General features: G+C 45.5%; 1 protein-coding gene across 6 annotated transcripts in view; it reads right to left on the bottom strand.

Moving 5' to 3' along the window:
* Window positions 1–17955, bottom strand: part of TRAF3 (TNF receptor associated factor 3) — a 134260-nt gene that overhangs the window by 12020 nt on the left and 104285 nt on the right. For 5 of the 6 annotated variants that reach the window (XM_024231916.3, XM_024231915.3, XM_024231917.3 and 2 more), the window contains 4 exons: window positions 13097–13177; window positions 9750–9824; window positions 7972–8064; window positions 1993–2133 (listed from right to left, as the gene is read on the bottom strand). In XM_024231916.3, the coding sequence (XP_024087684.1) occupies window positions 1993–2133; window positions 7972–8064; window positions 9750–9824; window positions 13097–13177 (390 nt within the window). The remainder of the gene's footprint in view (window positions 1–1992; window positions 2134–7971; window positions 8065–9749; window positions 9825–13096; window positions 13178–17955) is intronic. The other variant, XM_054530915.2, reaches the window with a different exon arrangement.

Below are 17955 nucleotides of genomic sequence, written 5' to 3'. Positions count from 1 at the left end.
CAGTGGGGAACACGGCTGGGCTGGGCTGCTGCTCAAGAGGGTGGGCGGGGCCTGCAGCAGTAGAGGGATGGCCTGGCCCGGTGCAGCTCCCACACAGCCAGCACCTCCGGGCATTAGAAGGCTTATCAATCAGCATTTCCTGAGGATGGACAGTGCAGAATCCTCCTGGCCAAAGACCACCAACCCCACAGTGGTCCCAAAGGTAACACTGAATTTCCCCTTTCAAGAAACCACACGGTTGGAAGGACCTTCTGTGTAGACCACGCCTGCTCAACAGTACATGGAGAGGAGTTTTCACACGTTTCAGGCAGAGCCGTGTCCCTGCACTCAGGGGAATCAGGCGCCAGCAGCCTGCTCTGAGTCCCTTCCCTAAACACAACCTGCTCTCCACCACGCCCAGCCTCCTGTGGGGAAGAGGCAGGCGTGCCATCACCTTCTACTCGTCACAGGTCGAGGGACACTGACCACTGCCGTCACCACTCCATCCTCACTTCTCTGGCCTTGGCAACTTGGTTTCCCCCTTTCTTTCTGACTTATGCTTCATTGGTTCATCCAATCACAAAAATTTTCAAGTAGAAATCACATACCATAGAGTGATTAAACTCGACTAAAAAGTAAAGTAAATGAGCCTGACCGGAAGGGGAGAAACTGAAGATGAATGCAGAGGAAATCTGAGGTTTAGGATGAGGTGTCAATACATCACTGTGTATATTCTAACTTTTTGTTGTAAATGAATCCAGTACTTGTGCATTCTTCCTTCTGTTGCTATTTTAAGGGGCGATTTCCCCGGCCTTTCCAGTGCCTCTCTGAGCCCCAGGTCAAAACACGGCAATAATCTCATGAACAGCCAGAGCGGCTTGCCAGGGCACGCAGGTGCAGGCGGGCCACAGGATGGCCAGGGCCCTGCAGCAGTGGCCTGACCAGTCGCCTTGGCCAGTCTGATGACTGACACATCACTGGGCCCTCCGCAAAATGCTGGGGGCTTCCAGCGGGAGGCTTGGTGTTTTAAGAAACATTGTACTTTATTTGGCTTGATTTAGCTTTTTTAGATTTTGTATTAGCTTTTCTAATACAATCTAATGTTTCATTGCGTTTTCTCCTTTTCTCTCTGGGTAACTACAAAGTATAATAAAAATGAAATTAATTTAATAAATCCCTATGCAATTCAAGTCACTATGACTCATCTCCAATGTCAAAAATTGGAGAAAAGGCATTCTCAAAGATGGCATGACTCTGCGCTATTAGAAGTATTTTCTCTTCCAGATAATCTAGGGACACACCGTAAGTTCAGGCCCTTCAGTGACATGAGTGATTCTTCCACGGTGTGTGACACACCCATGGGAATTGCTATCACAAACACACACGAGTAAGTGAATGTGCAGAGAGCATCTACAATGATCATCTATTAACAAGCACCCCACAGACACCTGTGACGACAGAAGACAGGAGGAGCGACATTTCATCAGTCCCCTTTACATCATCGCCTCTATTCAGGGCAGCAAGGGTTCACCGGTTTGTTCTTCTGGAGGTGCGTGTGGATTTCCACAGTGAAACCCAGCGGGTGAGCGTGTGTCACTGGAAAGCTCACAACAGAGTAGCTGGGCTGCACAGCACCTCACTGCAGGAAGTGAGACTTTGCACACAGGAACTACTCATGAACAATATGAAATCTTAAATAATAAAAACAGCTAATTTAAAAAATACAAGCTTCGCATCTTATTTCTCCAACAGTAGATCAAAGGCATGGAAGAGGGGTGGAGGCTTGCTCTCCAGAGAAAAGGCAGTTTGAAAACGCTGACCTGCAGCTTCCCAGGCCGGGCCTGTGCTCGCCCAGCTGCCTTTTCTAAGCCTTCACTTAGGCCAGAGAAATCAGTTGCCTTTCTGCTTGCAAAGGTCAAGGACTCAGCTCAAGCAGTTTGCTAAGAAACCCTAAAGGAGAACACAGGTAAGCTCCTCTACCCTTTGATCTGGCCGCAGTCCTAAGATTCTTACCTGTAAATGAAGGATTTTTGATTCATTATTTCGAAGCATTTCCTTTTGTCTCTCAATTTCAATTTCAAAGCTACATATCTGATTGTGCAAACTTTGTATGCTCTTGTTTTTTTCTACACTTTCATTCTGCAACAAGGAAACCTAAAAAAGAAATTCTTTAATTAATGTAACCAAAAGTGGTTTTCATATTAACAACAATATCAATTAAATTTTCACAATATAGGCCTTCTGTTAGCTTATTGACGGAGTTTCAGAAGAAAAAAATCCCTTCACACAGAAGATGACAGTTCTGGTACTTTTATTTCTTTCTTTTCCCCTCTAGAGACAGGGTCTTGCTCTGTCCCCAGGCTGGAGTGCAGTGGTGCAATCATAGCTCACTGCAGCCTTGACCTCCTGGGCTCAAGTGATCCTCCCACTTCAGCCTCTTGAGTAGCTAGGCCTACAGGTACATGCCACAACCATGTCTGGTTAGGCTTTAAAAAAAAAATTTTTTTTTTAGAGATAGGGTCTTGCTATGTTGCCCAGGCTGGTCTCAAACTCCTGGCCTAAAGTGATCCTCCTACCTCAGCTTCTCAAAGGGTTGGGATTAGAGGTGTGAGTCACCATACCCAGCCAGTCCTAATTTAATGGGGAATCCTATAAACAGTGTTTCTCAGACTCTCTTCCAGTAATTAGGGTGAGGCAAAGTGCAGCAGCTGATTGAATTTCAGAATAAATCAGACGTTTTTTCAAGTTTTTGCTAAAAACTAGCAAATCTTTTACCAGAGTATTTTTCAATTGTTGACCAGGTAACATAGTAAGAAACAGATGCTTATGTATCACCCCATTTATACCAACGTGTGTGCGTATCCCTGGAAACAGATGTCATAAAGCTGTACTTGCCCTAATAATTTACAATGCACCCTGATATTTTTTTTATTCCATTTCATTTCATTTAAGAAAATACTAGTCCCTGGAGGACGTTATGCTAAGTGAAATAAGCCAGGCACAGAAAGGCAAACAGGATGCACTCTCATTTAGACGTGGGATCTAAAAAGTCAAGCTCACAGAAGCAAGGAATGGTAGTTACCCGGGCTGGTAGAGGTGGGTAGTGGGGGTAGGCTTGTGGAGCTGCTGGGCAAAGGGCACAGAGCCTCAGTTAGACAGAAGGGCGGACGTTTTTGAGCCCACTCAACAGCATGGTGACTGTGATTCATACTAACGTGTGTTTCAAGACTGCTGGGGGAGCAGATTTTAAACAAAGTGATGTGATGGATATGTTAATTAGCTCGATTTAATTATTCCGCAATGTGTGTGTGTGTATATACCAAAACACTACACTGTACCCCATAAACATAAACAATGCTGGTTAACCAACCTACTAAATTATTTCACATCTACCCAGGGGCCACACCCTGCAGTTTGAACAGCTCTGCCAACATAATGAGAGCGTGATGAGAATACAAAAAATTACATGGGTGCTACACCCTTGGGGCCAGCCTGCTCACCCTCAACACGGAGAGGCAGAGCTGATGCCTGAGGATACCCTTCCACGGAAGCGCAGAAGAGCCCCTGCAACCCACGTCAGCCGAAGGGAGGGCTTGCTGAGTGAGCATTTCCAACCCCACATTTGACCTTTCCAAAATCTTTCTGAAAGATAATTAGCTCCCAAAGACAAATTAACACCTGGTCTCAAAGATGAAAAGTTCAAGGGTAACTCCAACGAGGCTTTCTTCCTCACAAGATTTTTACTAAGGGCATCTTGATCCCCCATCTATTAACGAGTGTCTCTGTCCATCCATCGGGGTGGTGGTCTCCACCCCAGAAGACCCTAAGCTCTGTGCCAGATCCGATGTGTGCCTCTCCAACGATGTACACTCTAAAACCACCAATGCCTGGGGACCAATGGTCACAAAGGTGATGGCCCGAGGGCATCTCGGCACAAAACCAGATGTGATAAAGAGTTGACTCCTGCTCCTGATGCTGTCCATCTAAAGGATAGCCAAACTAAAGATGGGTGCCCTTTTCATATTCGGCACAGTTGGCCAAGTCAAGAGACATCTTTTGAAGCAATCACTGTCTTATTTTAAAACAAGTATGTATTTACTAAGGAATACAAAACTTGCAATGTCTCATGGGCAAAATATAACTTCACTTTCCTAGGATTTTACTCCGCAAAGGCTTCCTTCCTTCCTTGCCTCATACGTCCACGAACTCCTACAAGTGATCAACCTGCACGAATGTGGAGCGGGCCATATGCAGCATCGCGTGGTGGTTGTGTCCCTCTGAAAGTAACAATTCATTCATTTCCATCTGTCAAAGACGGGACAGAATTCTCAGACTCTTTATTCTCATATCCCTGCAAAAAGATGACATGTATGCCAACTCTTTTGAAAAAATCTCAGTAATGTCTCCAAAACATTGTCAATAGGCCAGCTGTGATGGCTCATACGTGTAATCTCAGCACTTTGGAAAGCTGAGGCAGATGGACCACTTGAGCCCAAGGAATTGAAGACCAGCCTGGATAACAACATGGCGAAACCCCATCTCTACAAAAAAATACAAAAATTAGCCAGGCGTGGTGCAAACGCCTACAGTCCCAGCTACTGGGGAGGCTGGATGGGATCACTTGAGCCCGGGAGATCGAGGCTGCAGTGAGCCATAATTGCGCCACTGCTCTCCAACAAATCAAGCAGTTGAGTATGAGCAGAAGCAGCTTACAGCAATGAACACACATCATGCCACACTAAACTCAACTTCTTTCACTTTAGGACTTCCCTTATTTAAACTACTTATTTATTTATTTAATCGAAGAATCCAACTCCCAGGTCCTGCAGATCACTGCTTCCACTCTTCTAGCAGGGAGATGCCATAGGCACAGGAAAGTCCACCTGGCAGGTGTGTTCCAAGGAGCCAGCCAAACACCCACCCAGGAGGTCCGAGGTTCTCTGCAATGAGAACATCCTTTACTCCAGCCCACTTTGGTGGGCTTTACATTTCCCCTCCATTTAAGCTTTCTTAAAATATAAAATGGGTGTTTTTAAGTCCAGATTTTGCAGTTTTTCTTTAGTTTGACTATGAATGTGAGGATCAATCTTTTTTTTTTGGAGACGAGTCTCACTCTGTCGCCCAGGCTGGAATGCAGTGGCACGATCTTGGCTCACTGCAACCTCTGCCTCCCGGGTTCACGCCACTCTCTTGCCTCAGCCTCCCGAGTAGCTGGGATCATAGGCGCACACCACCACACCTAGCTAATTTTTTGTATTTTAGTAGAGACGGGGTTTCACCGTGTTGCCCAGGCTGGTCTCGAACTCCCGAGCTCAGGCAATCCGCCCACCTCGGCCTCCCAAAGTGCTAGGATTACAGGTGTGAGCCACCGCGCCCAGCTGAGGATCGGTCTTTTTGAACCAGCTCAAACATTCTATTTTCTAAGACAGATGAACAAAATAACCTAAGAAATTCCAACTAAATAATTCTATAACAAGAAATAAATTCCCATTTTAAGTAAACATAAATATTTCTGCTGTTTGTCCAGCCTTTGCTTTTGGACCTAGCGAAGGGCACCATACACCTTCTCGTGAGCACAATGAGAACGTGCAGAGCTCAGTTGGCTGGCCTGACAACAGGGCAAGGACTCTGCTCTGATGGACAGAGTCCAGGAGAGATCAGTCCTTTGGCAACGTCCAAGAAGTGCACAGTTGTGCATCCTGCACTCTCGGGGCTTCCATCGTGACTTGGCTGGAGACAGTTTAAACACATGAGGCATTCACAGAGTGAGAAACTGCTGCACTGTGTGTGGGCGGGCTGCTCTGGTATGTCCTGGGGTTTCCAATGATGCAAAACATTCACTTTCAGTGGGGAAAAGAGCACAGAACAGAAAGGAAGGAGCCGAATCCCCACAGGGACTAGGCCCCGAAAGGCTGCCAGATGACACCACGGTCCACAACCATCCTGTTGGATAACCATGTGCTGCAGACCTGCTCAACTACTGTGTATCTAACACAGTGGTAACAAAGCCCATTCCTTTTTTTTTTTTTTTTTTTTTTGAGACAGTCTCATTCTGTCGCCCAGGCTAGAGTGCAGTGGCGCGATCTTGGCTCACTGCAAACTCCACCTCTCGGGTTCAAGCAACTCTCCTGCCTCAGCCTCCCAAGTAGCTGGGACTATAGGCGCCCACCACTATGCCAGGGTAATTTTTGTATATATTTTTTTTTTTTGGTAGAGATGGGGTTTCACCATGTTGGCCACCTTGGTCTTGAACTCCCGACCTCAGCCTCAGCCTCGGCCTCCCAAAGTGCTGGGATTACAGGCATGAGCCACCATGCCCGGCCACAAAGCCTATCCTTAAAATGAAAGGAAAAACCTTCTAAATGAGAAACACAGCATCTATGAAAGATAAGAAGCCTTGTGATCTATGCCTATAATTTTAAAAAGACAGAAATAAAATGCCAGCTTCAAAAAGAGGGAAAAAAAGATTCCTAGGTAAACCATCGTTGAACTCAGAGCAAATGCTCTATGCTCACGGGAAGATGGCCAGGATTCTGCGAATATGAGTCCTGCATTGCTGCTCATCAGCACTGTTCTGCTCCGTGTGTGTGCACAGGATGCCAATCCTTCTACTGCTTCTCAACCTCAGCTCAAGCATTTAGATGTGAAACTCTCTTATGGCAGATTAAAGGGAAATCTTTCTATTTAAAATTTTAGACTCCTTGCAGTATATTTACATTTTAAATTGCCGGGATTTAACACTGGAAACAAGACATTCAAATCTTTACGAAACTCAAATGTCAACTCCACTGGCTGTTCTAATTCACCATAGTATCCTCCTACTACAAGTTTTCAGTAGACGTTTGTTGAATATTGAATTAAGTTTATATTTCTGTAATTAAGCCACAATGGTAGATCCTATAATAACGTCTTCTCTATCCATTCTTAGAGGTTTTCATCTTCTCATGAAAAGAAGGCCCCACTGAGCTGAACATCACAGAACAAACTCCACTGAGAACCAGCATTACTGCAGGAAGGTGCTTGCTCCTGCGCCTACAAGCCTGCAATGAAGGCCTCTTAAGAACAGCATGGAGGCTGGGCGTGGTGGCTCACGCCTGTCACCCCAGCACTTTGGGAGGCCGAGGCAGGCAGATCACCTGAGGTCGGGAGTTTGAGACCAGCCTGACCAACATGGAGAAACTCCATCTCTACTAAAAATAGCCGGGTGTGGTGATGCGCACCTGTAATACCAGCTACTCGGGAGGCTGAGGCAGGAGAATTGCTTGAACCAGGGAGGCAGAGGTGTTGCAGTGAGCCAAGATCGCACCACTGCACTCCAGCCTGGGCTACAAGAGCAAAACTCCGTCTCGAAAAAAAAAACAGCATGGGAGAGTGAGTCTCTTTGGGAAGTGGCCCCGTCTATGTGGAGAGCGCACCAAGTTTCGCAAGCTGTCAAATGACAAAATCAATTGTAATCATATCAAATATTTTTTCCTGTTTGTCTCTTGTAAAAAATACAGAAGTTTAACGCATTTAGAGGGGTAACCACCCAGGTCAGGGCTGGCAAACTTATTCTGTAAAGAGCCAAGTAGTCAATATCTCAAGCTGTGCAGTCCACATGTCTCTTAACTCTGCTGCTTTCGAGCAAAAGAAGCCACAGGCAGCACGGAGTGAGTAAGGATGGCTGTCTTCCAATAAAACTTTGTTTACAAAAAAAAAAAACCAGAGGGTGGGGACTGGGCATCTGATCACCTCTGTGCTGGATGGATGCTAAAATAATCACAACGTGATTGACTTTAAAAAAGCACTTCACACTTGCTTGGCAATTAAAAAACAAAGAATAAAAATAAAACACCTTCATTTATAAGCTCAAGATCACATAGTTTTTTTTGACATTCTCTTGATACGGTTTCTTTTATCCAAAACCCATTAATAACTATAAAAAGGTTTTGTCTTCAAATAATCTGAAGAGATGATACAAATCCCATAGCAGCAGGAAAGTGTGCAGCCCACCTTCTTTTCGAGCGAGTTGCTCCACTCCTTCAGCAGGTTGACGTGCTGCACGGCGGAGCTGGCCTCGTGGGCCTTGATCTGCTGGTTTGTCCCCTGCGAGAGCAAAGATGTGAGGCATTCAGCGAACCTCGCTGCATTTCAAAGGGCAGAAAGGCTAACATACGACCCTAAAAGCAGCACTAAACACAAAGAGGGGAGACCTATTTGCGTCAAGTGAACAGGGAATCTCTGCGCCTAAGGAGGGCTGTGCTCAGGGCCACCTGGCTACTGCGTGCAGGTGAGGAGGCGGCCAGGAGCAGCAGAGCCAGCACCCTGCAGTGCCACAGTGAGCATCTCAGCGTTATCTCCGCATCCCTTCAGCTCATCTCAAGTGGCTTCTTATCAAGGGTTGACACTTGTAATAACAAGAAATTAAATTTTAAACTAATTCTTGACCTATTATAAACTATTTTTCTCATTAAAATATAGTATAAGTGGAAAATGTTTAGATACCTGTAGTTGTAGCGAGATACTGCCACAACAGTCTAGTAAACATGTAAGGAAAGTAGGATTCAAAAGAATTTACTAAAGTATTAATGTATTAGTTCAAATACACTGTATCCAAAGATGTATTGCTCTTCACCATTCTAGTATTCTCAGAAAAGTTACATACAAAACAAATACAATCTACAGAGTACATAAGATGTAGACCATTTTAGAGTCAGGAATAAGCACATGAAATTGTACTTCATATATTTAAGAAAATAATTTGTCTGAAATATAATTTGTTTTGCTATTAGAAAATTAAGAAGCCACAGAAAGCATTTTAATGATCTCCAAAACATATACTCTGTACATAGAATATTCATATATATATGTTGATATAAGTGTTGCAATATATAAACATATATATACACATACACAGAGAGAATGAATGATACTACGTACGACAGAACAGGGGAGGCTCAGTCTTGTTAGAGACTAAAGCAAAGGAAGGCACAGTCATTCTTACTCTTTGGCTGTTCTCTTCCTCAGAAAATACTAAGATGCCAATCTCTCTGTACTGACTTCATAATAATGTATTGGTGCTACATAAAATATAAAATACTTTAATTGTAACATATACTGCCTCTTGATAGTTTTAAGATACATATATTTAAATGGAAACTCAGTTCCAATTCACCAGCAATCTCAGATGTGTTAAAAAATAAACAACAACAAAACACCAGATGCAGATTTCTCACACTACATGTGTGGCAGCAACAGAGATGCCCTCCGCACACTGTTCTCTGGGAGGTGTGCTCTCTATGAGCTGTGCTCCATTTTGCGTCTGTCCCCAGCTGGGGCCAGAGTCAGCACAGACATGTACGTCAAATGCATTTATGGATACACACGTGTGTGGTCGTTACGGCTGTGCACTGACACACACGCTGTTGAAGCTATGCTCAGTTTGATATTTGCTTATATTCAGGTAACTGCTAAAATTTCTGTAACAATCTATCTGAAAACCCCACCAAATGTCAAGTCTACCTGTCGCATTACTAGCTGGTTTTGGATGTAGTACTTAATGTATTAACTTCCACCTCAGCACAGTGTCTCCCTGAAGTCTCAAAGCACCACCAACTGGAAAGCGAGCATCCCACCTGCTGCATGTGGCTTTCGTCACCCATGCAACAGGGTGTTTCAGTTTCATGACAAAGAATAAGGAGTCCAGAGCTTGCATGTTAAAATGTTAATATAATAACTTTCTCTCATGGCAGAATGTCAGTGACTGGGAAGGACAAATGTCGGATACTGACCTGAAAAACGCAGCCATAGCGCTTAAAACTACAGGTGCTGGGGGCATTGACACACTCTGACAAGTGTGCACTCAACTGCAACGGGAAAGAGACGTGAGTTGTGGCACAAACGTTTGCATGAAAATGTTCAAACATATTAGGGCACAGATAGCATCTGAGCTGTACTATTAAGAATGGTGTTTATCGCTACAGGTGTGTATATATCATCTGCTGCCTAGACTTCTATGCAGTAAATATACGGTCTAGTCACGTGTATACACATATACGCCAATATACAAGAATACATTTACTATAACATTTCTTAAACTTGCAGTTTCTTTAGAACAAATTGTTCAATGTGACATGCCATCTGTAGTGCCAGAATTTAAAAAAGAAAGAAAAAACATAAACTGAAATGCACATTTAAAGACCATAAACAAAAATTGCATGAAAACACAAAAAAATAGAAAGCATTCAGAATGCAACTGGGTCACACACCTAATATACGGTACACAAAAATAAATATATTTTCAAAGCAAGCTTACACAATGCACCATTACTCATAATACTTGAGGTAAGTGCAGATGAGTTTTTCCTTCATCTGAAAAGACTTTTTCCCTCTGTAAGGGCCAGAAACTCAGGTAGCTTTTCAAAGACCTCTAAGATCAGTCTAACAATATACGCTTAATACTGTCACTTCTAATTGATGGCAGGAAAATTAGGTGGGGCTGGGAGCAGGTAACTCATTTTGTAAGAAAAAAGTCCCTTGCTCAGCTCAAATGCTGGTGAGTTATCAAACAAAAATTACCTATGATGCCCTAACAAGAGAAAAGGGAATGGAAAAGATTACATTTTAAGGACTTAGAGTCATGTGTTAGGCTAATACAAATGAGGTATATTTTGGTCTTTTTCTTTATCATGCCCCAAGACTGAGCAGAAGTTTTGTCTTTTATTGAAGAAATTCCCATCAGGAAACTCTAGGGATAGATCTTCACAGAAAACAGACTCTTTTTGGGAGGATGGGTATGTGGGTGCAGCAGCCAGGAATGTGTTTTTCTGTGTGCCAGCACGCATGTGTTCCCAAGGCTCACAGAGCACGTCCTCCTGGAGGGCGCAGCTAAGTTCTACAACTTCTCAGTCTACCAGGACAAAGGCGGGCCTTCCCTCTAGGTGGATATTTACAACAGAGGGGAAAACGGATCCCTGCTGCGAAACTAAGGAGGAGGGACAATGTGGGAAGGGACTGAGGGGCCCACGCGGCCACTGCTAGGGTCAACCTTCAAGGAAGGTCTCAGAGTCAAGGCAGTAGGAACCTGGCAGCCTGACACCCTTGCTGCTCCTCAGAACCCAGGCCGGCTGCCCCTGCAGGAAGCGCCCACGAGGCACGTGACAGGTGACTGGCAGGGAAACGCAGCGTGAAGACTGCGCAGAACCAGGTTACTTTAAAAACTTAGAATGTACTCTTCCAGTGTCATTACTGCAATAACAAACCTGAGTGTCAACGCTATTACATGTTAAGCCAGGGACACACTGACACACTGGGTTTGATGGATGTTATTTTCAGTGTACTAGAGTAAATTCGGTGTTGGGCCTTTTTCTAAATTGGCTTTATTATCAGTATTCTGAGTCTCAGGGAATCTACAGGATCTCTGGAATAGGGGCAAGAATAATCTATAGCTCAATAGCACCTTTCATCAGAAACCCAACAGAAATGCAGGTTTAACAATGCTTTAAAAAAGAAATTATTGGCCGGGCGCGGTGGCTCACGCCTGTAATCCTAGCACCTTAGGAGGCCAACGTGGGCGGATCACGAGGTCAGGAGATCGAGACCATCCTGGCTAACAAGGTGAAACCCCGTCTTTACTAAAAAATACAAAAAATTAGCCAAGCGTGGTGGCGGGCGCCTGTAGTCCCAGCTACTCGGGAGGCTGAGGCAGGAGAATGGTGTGAACCCAGGAGGCAGAGCGTGCAGTAAGCCGAGATCGCGCCACTGCATTCCAGCCTGGGTGATAGAGTGAGACTCCGTCTCAAAAAAAAAGAAATTATTTCAACAGCACGGACTCTATACATTAACAGAGGATTGTCCAGTTGCGGCAATAATTTACATTTATTTTTCCCTAGCTCCTCCCAGGGGCACACTCAGGGCCCAGAGGCCACTGTCATCAGGCAAGACTTTGCCCTCACCCATCAGCTTCAAGGTCCTGGGAGGGCACACCTTGAGGGAGAGTGGCTCTCTGGGCCCTCCTCTACCCTGAGTCCCTGGCCCTAGCCCCACATGGGCCCTCTTGCTCAGTCAGGGGCATGCGAGGCTGGTTCTCCCTGCTACCCAGCATCCAGTGGTAAAATTTCAGGCTGTTGAAAAATGCTGAGGTGAGCAGGTGAGCCGGCTCCTTAGATCAGGGTACCACACATCTAGGGAGCCCAGGGTAGCCCCAGATGACTCCCAGAATACTAACTAAAGGAGCTCCAGGTCAGGACAGATGCAGAAACATTAAGAATCCTTGAAATTTTCCCAACTGGACATATCCTGATCAAGTGAAGTCAATGCAAAATCTACCTGTCTCAAAGAAAGAGTGCCAAGGGCAATGCGAGACGTGCAACCTTTGGGGGAGGCCACACAGGGGCCCTTCTGGCAGCCCTAAAATGTGGGAGCTGTCCTCCACCTGGCATGTGTGAGCAAAACAGTTCTGAAGTGTCTCTAAGTTAATTCATGTTCTTGAGATAATCTTACAGAAATTACTATTCTATAGAGTTAAAATTGCTTTAAAAACCCCTCGTCACCTTTGCTTGTACTGTATGTAAAATATTCCCATTTTCTTAATGCTTCACAATCTTTGCTCTGAATTTACCACACTGTAGTTTTGTTTTCTTTTGTTTTTGAGACGGAGTTTAGCTCTTGTTGCCCAGGCTGGAGTGCAGTCGCGTGATCTCGGCTCAGTGCAACCTCCGCCTCCCGGGTTCAAATGATTCTCCTGCCTCGGCCTCCTGAATAGCTAGGATTACAGGTGCGCGCCACCACGCCCGGCTAGTTTCTGTATTTTTAGTAGAGACGGGGTTTCAGCACGTTGGCCAGTCTGGTTTTGAATTCCTGACCTCAGGTGATCTACCCGCCTAGGCCTCTAAAAGTGCTGGGATTACAGGTGTGAGCCACTGTGCCCGGCCATACACTGTAGCTTTTAACCCTAATGCTTGCTTCTGACTTCCAAAAAACAGCATAAGGCTTTTTGCTGTGGTTTTTGTTTTTCTGCCCCATACACATGACTCTCACGAACTGGGAAAACGTGAGGCTTCGGCTATGCAGGGAAGGAGACCCAGGCACGCAGCCCTGAGGACTCCACAGACTCCCGGCCGGGCCCGGCCGCCCCTACCTCGCTCCTCAGGAGAGTCTGGACGCTGCACTTGTGAGGGCAGGATACCACCACGCAGGGACAGTCGGTGTCTTCGTGTTTCTACAGAGAGAGAAAGTACTGTCAACTTTAAACACACAACCTGTCTTCCTTCAGTCCCGCTGAGATCCCCACGGGGCCCCCAGGAACGGCTCTGCTCACCGTCGCCGTCCCCTAAGTTACGGCACTCACATTACGTATGGCTGAGTCATTATTGTCACAGAGCGTGAGTGTCTCAGGATGTCACAGCTTATCTCCAAAGATCTGGTCAGATTTCACCAGTGAGGGCGGCTTGCCTCCGAACAGTCTGCTGCTGGGGGCCTCGCCACAAGGGCTTCCCCTTAGCACGTCTCCTCTGTGCCAGAGCTGCTCCTGGTTCACACAGCCCCTGTCGTGCAACGGTCAGGCAGGCATGGCCACTCACACAGCACTCACAGCACAGGTGGACAGCGGAGCTGGGGACCCAGCTGGTGTCTGCCTCAGCTGGTTGAGAGATGAAGGGTTTCCCTTGGCCTCTTAGTTTGGAGTCTGGAAACGATGCTTCCCAAGTATGTGAGAGCAGCATGACCTACTGAGTATTTACATTACTAACCTAGAACCTTAATCTACATTATCTTTAGTCCATAGAAAATTGGGATAAGTTTTGGGTTAGGCCTTCTCTAATAGCACAAACTTCACCTTTGCTAAGGCTGGATGATGGCGACTATTAAGCCCTATCCCATGGGCACCTGCTGGGCGCCTGTCCACGAGCAGAGCAAGGGCAAGGACTCCCCACAAGGACATCAATTGCAGGGCCCGTGGGGAGAGACCGATGAGGAAGAGCCAGAGATGGAGCCATGCTGAGCAGTCCCTGCTGAGCAGAAGACTGTGGCAGCGGTTTCCCGGTGGCCACAGGACACCTCAATCCTCCCCCATCCATCTTTTCAGGTCCTCTTTTGGCCTCCAAGTTATGTTGCTGTTCCGCTGAAGGAATTGGGGAGGCATTTGCTGAGAGCCAGAGTCTGACTGGCGGGTCTGAGGGCCGAGGAGGGCAGCGGCCCACCCGAGGGAAGCTCGTCCTCAGAATGCGGTTGCTCCTCTCCCCCAGGAGCTTGCTTTCCTCGACATGTTTCTAAGGCCCAACTCTGCAGGCACCCACGGTGGTTTTGCGGCAGAGTAGGGATGGGGCTCGGGACAGGGAGGCTGAGAAAGAAGGGAGTGGAGGGCAGCACTGTGGCCGGGGAAGAGAAGGCCACTCAATAACTTTCTGTGTTTGACTTTCGACAAGTCCACACCAATCTCCACTCCCAGTATCACGGGGATGCATGTTTCCACATCCTCGCCAATTCTATCGCACAATCTTTGGCAATCTGATAGGTAAAAAAAAAATGGGGCGAGTGGGACCTGCAATTCTTTAGTAATGTGTGGTTAAGCACATATATATGTGCTTTTTCTTTTTTTGAGATGGAGTCTCACTCTGTCTCCCAAGTTGAAGTGCAGTGGTGCAATCTTGGCTCATAGCAACCTCCGCCTCCTGGGTTCAAGCAATTCTCCTGCCTCAGCCTCCAGAGGAGCTGGGACTACAGGCACACATCACCATGCCCAGCTAATTTTTTGTATTTTTAGTAGAAGAAGGGTTTCACTATGTTGGCCAGGCTGGTCTCGAACTCCTGACCTCAAATGATCCACCCACCTCGGCCTCCCAAAGTGCTGGGATTACAGGTGTGAGCCACTGCGCCCAGTCTTAAGCATATTTTTGATATTAATCATATCTGTTTCTCTATTAATCATTTCCATTTCTTTTCCTGTGAAAAGGCATTTTCACAGCTTTTGACTACTACAGTGAGTTGAATAATGTCCTCCAAAATTCATGTCTATCTGGAACCTCAAAATGTGACCTTATTCAGAAATAAGATTTCTGAAGATGTCGTCAGTTAAGACGAAGACACCCTGGCGTTGGGCAGACCCTAAATCTAAAGACTGTCACCCTTAGAAGAGGTGAGGACATGCACTAGGAAGACAGCTATGTGAACATGGGGGCAGAGGTTGGAGTGGTGCAGCCATGAGCCAAGGAAGGCCAAGGACTGCTGGTGGCTCCAGAAACTAAGAGGGGCAGGGAAGCCTTCCCTACAGTTGTCAGAGACAGCAGGGCCTTGGTTTTGCATTTCCAGACCCAGAACTATGACAGGATAAATTTGTTTTTTGCAAGCCACCAACTTTGGGTTACTTTGTTACAGCAGCCAAAGGAAAACAACACATTCATTTAAAAAAAAACCCTGAATCTGCTGCTGATTTTTTTTCATTTGCCTATTAATGAAATCAGTCCTATCTATGAAATTAAATGTAATTCTGATACACACAAGCATGTATGTGCACACATGTGTGAGTTGAAAAGCACAGGCCGGGTGCGGTAGCCCAGCACTTTGGGAGGCCGAGGCAGGCAGATTACCTGGGGGCAGGAGTTTGAAACCAGCCTGACCAACATGGTGAAACCCCGTTGCTACTGAAAATATAAAAATCAGCCAGGCGCGGTGGCGGGCACCCGTAATCCCAGCTACTCGTGAGGCTGAGGCAGGAAAATCGCTTGAACCTGGGAGGCAAAGGTTACAGTGAGCCGAGATTGTGCCATTGCACTCCAGCCTGGGCGGCAGAGTGAAACACTGTCTCAAAAAAAAAAAGCATAACTACATAGTGAACACCCATGAAGCCAACACCAGGTCCAAGAGCATGACTGATAACATCCATCTACTGCATCTACCTCTCCCATCTCACCCTCATTCTCCCACAAGGAGTACCCATTAAAACCACAACGCTGAATTTTGTAATTCTGCTTCTAAAAAGGTTTCACTATACATATGTGAGCCAAATGAAACACTGTTTCATTCTGATTGTTTTTGAATTTTGTTAATACAGAATTCTACCATAGAAGTCTTCTGGACTTGGCTCAATATTACACTTCTTAGACTAATCTGCCTATTGCAAATAACTGCAGGCCCCTAACTTTCAATACTGTATGACACATCTCCCTGTCGTATAATAACACTGTAATATAATTTCCACCTGCTGATGGGTGCTCTGGCTGTTTCCAGATTTCTGCTGCTCTGGTCACACCTGGCCACATTTCCTGGTGTGTGTGTTTCTCCTACACATCCAGGAGAAGAACTGCTGGTTAACTGAGTGCCTGAATGTCCAACCTAGTAGGATACTGACAATTGATTTCCAAAGTGGTCAAACCTATAGACTTGCACCACGTATGCTTTCCCATAGGGTGAGATCTTTATCATCCTGATCTTCACAAGTTAACAGAACTGTTTAAAGAATGATGGTCCAGAATTTCTACATTAAATCTAAAAGGTTTGTTTCCTGACACTTTAAATTGTGCTAACCTCTAAATTTAAAAAGTAATAATAAAACTTGAAAATAGCTGGCATACTGTATATACCACAGTTTAAATGTAGAAAAGAAATCCTTATATGAACTGCAATGGTCCAGGGTTTCAATGCATCCTCAGCACATTTTATCAACACTTGATGTTGTGACACACCACAAAATATAGGGAGTGTAGGAGAATTAGAATGACCTGGGCTTTAGGTCTCCCTACATCAGGCCTGTTCTTCCTAGAAATAAACTCAATGAAGGCCTGAGGGGATGAGAATAAGGGTGTTCAAATCGAAAAAAAAAAAACACAAAATATGTGGGAATCAAATCACATCACTGAAAAGAGAGGTGGCCTAGGGCAAGTCACAGAACCAGGCCTTGAGCAAAGGCAGCCAACCAGCAACTGCTCTCCCCTGGTCAGGCTGAGAGGCAGGGGCAGACGCACTGGCAAGACCCCAAACATCCGTGCTTGCTGAAATGTCTGCAGGCCCTGAGAGAAGCTGACACACAACTTAAAATGCACTCTACTGTCAACACTGCTCAAACGGTTTTCAACTTGTTTCATCTCAAGCATGTAGTGCGATTTATAAGGAATATTTGCACAACTCAGGCCCCAAACTCATTATCATTCTGTGCTTTCCATCTATTCTCTTTCTCCCTTGTCTTTAGTTGACAAATTCAAGGCCCAGATCAAATGAAAGGCAACCTCCTCACTAAAGCTACTTCCTTGACACTCAGGCTAAGCTATTATAACTGGTCCTTCCTTGCTGGCATGTTATTAATATTACAGTCCCAGTACTTCCCATGCTAACGTGAATTAAACTGTGCCTCTGGCTGTCTCTCTCATCAGACTGCAGACTGAAGGAGACAGGGCAGGGTCTGGCGCCATTTCGTGAATCTATATGCTTGTGCTTAAACCTGACCTGTTACAGCCTCATCTGGTGTTCAGTTACTTATATGGTGTTTAACGGACATACGCTACGATTCCTTCTTAAACAAAAATCAGTTGTTGGATTCCATTCTGCAAATAAAGGTAACTGATTTTGGCAAGAAGTATAACTTTGAGAGCTATATATTTAAGTTCCAGGGTACATGTGCAAGATATGTGGGTTTGTTACACAGGTAAATGTGTGCCATGGTGGTTTGCTGCACAGATCAACCCATCACCTAGGTATTATTAAGCCCCGCATCCATTAGCTATTCTTCCTGATGTTCTCCCTCTCCTAACCCCACAGACCCCATCGTGTGTTGATCCCCCAAATGTGTCTATGTGTTCTCATTGTTCAGCTCTCTCTTATAAGTGAGAACATGTGGTGTTTGTTTTTCTGTTCCTGTGTTAGTTTGCTAAGGATAACGAATTCCAGCTCCATCCACGTCCCTGCAAAGTAGATGATCTCCTTCCTTTTTGTCTTTTTTGTTGTTGTTGAGATGGAGTCTTGCTCTGTTGCCCAGGCTGAAGTGCAGTGGCACAATCTTGGCTCACT

This window comes from Pongo abelii, chromosome 15 (genome assembly GCF_028885655.2).
Source record: "Pongo abelii isolate AG06213 chromosome 15, NHGRI_mPonAbe1-v2.0_pri, whole genome shotgun sequence".
NCBI classification, from domain to species: domain Eukaryota; kingdom Metazoa; phylum Chordata; class Mammalia; order Primates; family Hominidae; genus Pongo; species Pongo abelii.
The sequence above is the reverse complement of the archived record's forward strand: the minus strand, read 5'-3'. Positions and strand labels throughout refer to the sequence as shown.